Raw genomic sequence first — 2,907 nt, forward strand, 5'->3', positions numbered from 1 at the left:
GCCGGCTCGGGGAACAGCGGGCGGGGCGGGTCCCGGCTGGGCACGCAGCCCAGGGAGCGGCTGATGGCGTGGGTGAGCTTCTTGGCCGGGGATTTCTGGGGAAACAGGGCACGGGGGGTGCACAGGTGAGAGGGGGGTGCACAGGTGAGAGGGGATTGTACAGGTGAGAGGGGATTGCACAGGGGAAATGGGATTTCTGGGGAAACAGGGCACAGGGGGTTGCACAGGTGACACAGGGATTACACAGGTGACACAGGGATTGCACAGGGGAAATGGGATTTCTGGGGAAAACAGGGGAAATGGGGTTGTACAGGTGACACAGGGATTGTACAGGTGAGAGGGGACTGCACAGGGGAGAGGGGATTGTACAAGTGAGATGGGATTGCACAGGTGACACAGGGATTGTACAGGGGAGAGGGGATTTCTGGGGAAAAACAGGGGAAATGGGATTGCACAGGTGAGGGGACAGCACAGGGGAAATGGGATTGCTGGGGAACAACACAGGGGAGAGGGGATCGCACAGGGGAGCCTGGGATTTCTGGGGAACAAGCACAGGTGAGGGGGGTATTGCACAGGTGAGGGGGGATGGCTGGGGAAACAACACAGGTGAGACAGGGACAGCACAGGGGAAATGGGATTGCTGGGGGGCAACAGGGGTGAGAGGGGATCACACAGGGGAGCCGGGGATTTCTGGGGGACACGCGGAGTTGAGGGGGAACAAGCACAGGTGAGGGGGGATGGCTGGGGAAACAACACAGGTGAGACAGGGATTGCTGCACAGGTGAGATGGGATTGCTGGGGAACAACACGGGTGAGCCTGGGATTGCTGCACAGGTGAGCCCCACGATTTCTGGGGGAACAAGCACAGGTGAGCCTGGGATTGCTGCAGGAACAAGCACAGGTGAGTACAGGAATGTGTTCCCCGTTGACAGAGTGACAAAACTGTCCTTTGTGCCCTTAAAAAGGAAAGAAGCCCACAAGTTTCTCTCCTCAATTAGGTGAAAAGGCATCCCATAGGGCCTGGGGGACTTCACCTCAAAATTAAGGATAGCTAATTGGACAGAAAACAAATTGCCTGAGCAATTTACCAGAAAGAGAACAAAGAAATTAATGGCTTTTGTGAGGTGTTTTACCTGGGGCAAGGACCTCGTGCACCTGGCTCAGTTTTTCTCTGTTATTTTGCCTTTTATTAAAACCTTTTTGTTTGCCTTTTATTAAACCCTTTTTGTTCCCACCACTGCCACAGAAGCCATCCTGCTGGTTTCATGCCTTCTGAGGTATAATATATTTTATATATATATATATAATATATATTTTATGCCTAGCTGAGCTGTCTTGGGTGTGAAACAGATCTCCAAGAGCTTATGAGAGCTGGCTCAAAGAGCCCCGAATTTCAGAACTCCTGGGGGCAGCAGCACAGGTGAGGCCTGGAAGGAAGGGCAGGGCAGGCACACACACCTGGCACAGGCAGCAAAGGGCACGGGAGCACAAATGGGGAAACCTGTGCCCTGGGGAACGAGCCCTGGGAGCCTTCGGAGGGCTCTGCTGGGGGAAATTGAGAGTTTCAACAAAATGATGGAAGACCAGGAGGCAAACCAATTACCTGGGGGCTCTCTGAGGACTGAATCCCATCCCATTAAGGGATTCTGACATCGCTCTCTGAACACACAGGGGGCATTCTGAGGGCAGGAAGAGCCACTTGCCAAGGCGGGGCAGTGCTGGGACAGGCAGGGGTGACTCTATCTCCTTTTGCCCTCAGTGGTGCTGAATTATTGTTGTCACTGCTGGAAATGAAGGGCTGGGGCTAATTTCAAGCTAAGAACAATTTATTGCTTAGATAAACATTAATCTCAGGGGCTGTGAGATTTTAGAGGATTTTTTTTAGGGAGATTTTAGCATTTGGCTACAGTTTCTTCACCAGAGGCAATATGTAACTTTCTAATCAACAGGCAGCTGCCACGGGATTTATTTTACTTTTTTAACCTATCACTTTTACCTCCTCCTGCTGCACTATGGGTACTTTCATCTAATGGGCTTCTAACCCACAGGCTTTTATTGTAATTTATCAACTCTCAGTTTATTCCATACAACCACACCCCTGCATTACAAACCCTTCACCATTTTACCCAGCACCAGAATATTTAAGGGATATTCTTACTTACAACTACAGAAACACACATTTTTGATTTTTCTGCTAAATGTCTGTGTATTGTATTTTCACATTTACATTTTTACATTAATCTAAGTGTCTTCCAAGGCTACAGATTAAACTGTTTCGAGTCTGTAGAAGTTTTTTTATTTATTTTTCGATTCTCACACTAAATTGGATCACCAGGGTTGGTGATCCTGGGTCCTGGGCCTTCACAATCCAGTTTCTCACTTATTTAAGGGATATTCTAACTTACAACTACAGAAACACACATTTATGATTTTTCTGCTAAATGTCTGTGTATTGTATTTTTACCTTGTATTTTTACATTTACATTTTTACATTAATCTAAGTGTCTTCCAAGGCTACAGATTGAACTGTTTAGGGTCTGTAGATGTTTTTGTTGTTCTGATTTCCACACTAAATGGCCTCACAGGATTGGTGATCCTGGGTCCTTGGCAATGCTGGTGACACCCACAGGAATGACCAAAAAATGGGGTTTAAATCCCATACTGACTTACAAAATTAATTCTGAAAATGCTGCTGTGCTCAATGAGCTCCCAGCAGCAGCATGGAACCCTGGGGATGGTCTTTTCCAACGCTAACAATTCCATAATGCCACGGACATGGGAGCTCAGACATCAGCTGCACCTCCTCCTGCTGCTCTCCCTCACTGACACCCCAGGAAAGGGCAAGCCCTGGCTAATTACTGCTCTGGAATTAATTACCATTATTAATTATTAATTACAGTTATTAAT

General features: G+C 48.0%; 1 protein-coding gene across 1 annotated transcript in view; it reads right to left on the reverse strand.

The window, feature by feature from the left end:
- Positions 1-2: 2 nt before the first annotated feature.
- Positions 3-2,907, reverse strand: part of DTNB (dystrobrevin beta) — a gene marked incomplete at its 3' end in the record, with an annotated part of 44,448 nt that continues 41,543 nt past the window's right edge. The window contains exon 8 of the mRNA XM_005430471.2: positions 3-95. Coding sequence (XP_005430528.1) covers positions 3-95 — 93 coding nt within the window. The remainder of the gene's footprint in view (positions 96-2,907) is intronic.

This window comes from Geospiza fortis, unplaced genomic scaffold (genome assembly GCF_000277835.1).
Source record: "Geospiza fortis unplaced genomic scaffold, GeoFor_1.0 scaffold150, whole genome shotgun sequence".
Lineage (NCBI taxonomy): Eukaryota > Metazoa > Chordata > Aves > Passeriformes > Thraupidae > Geospiza > Geospiza fortis.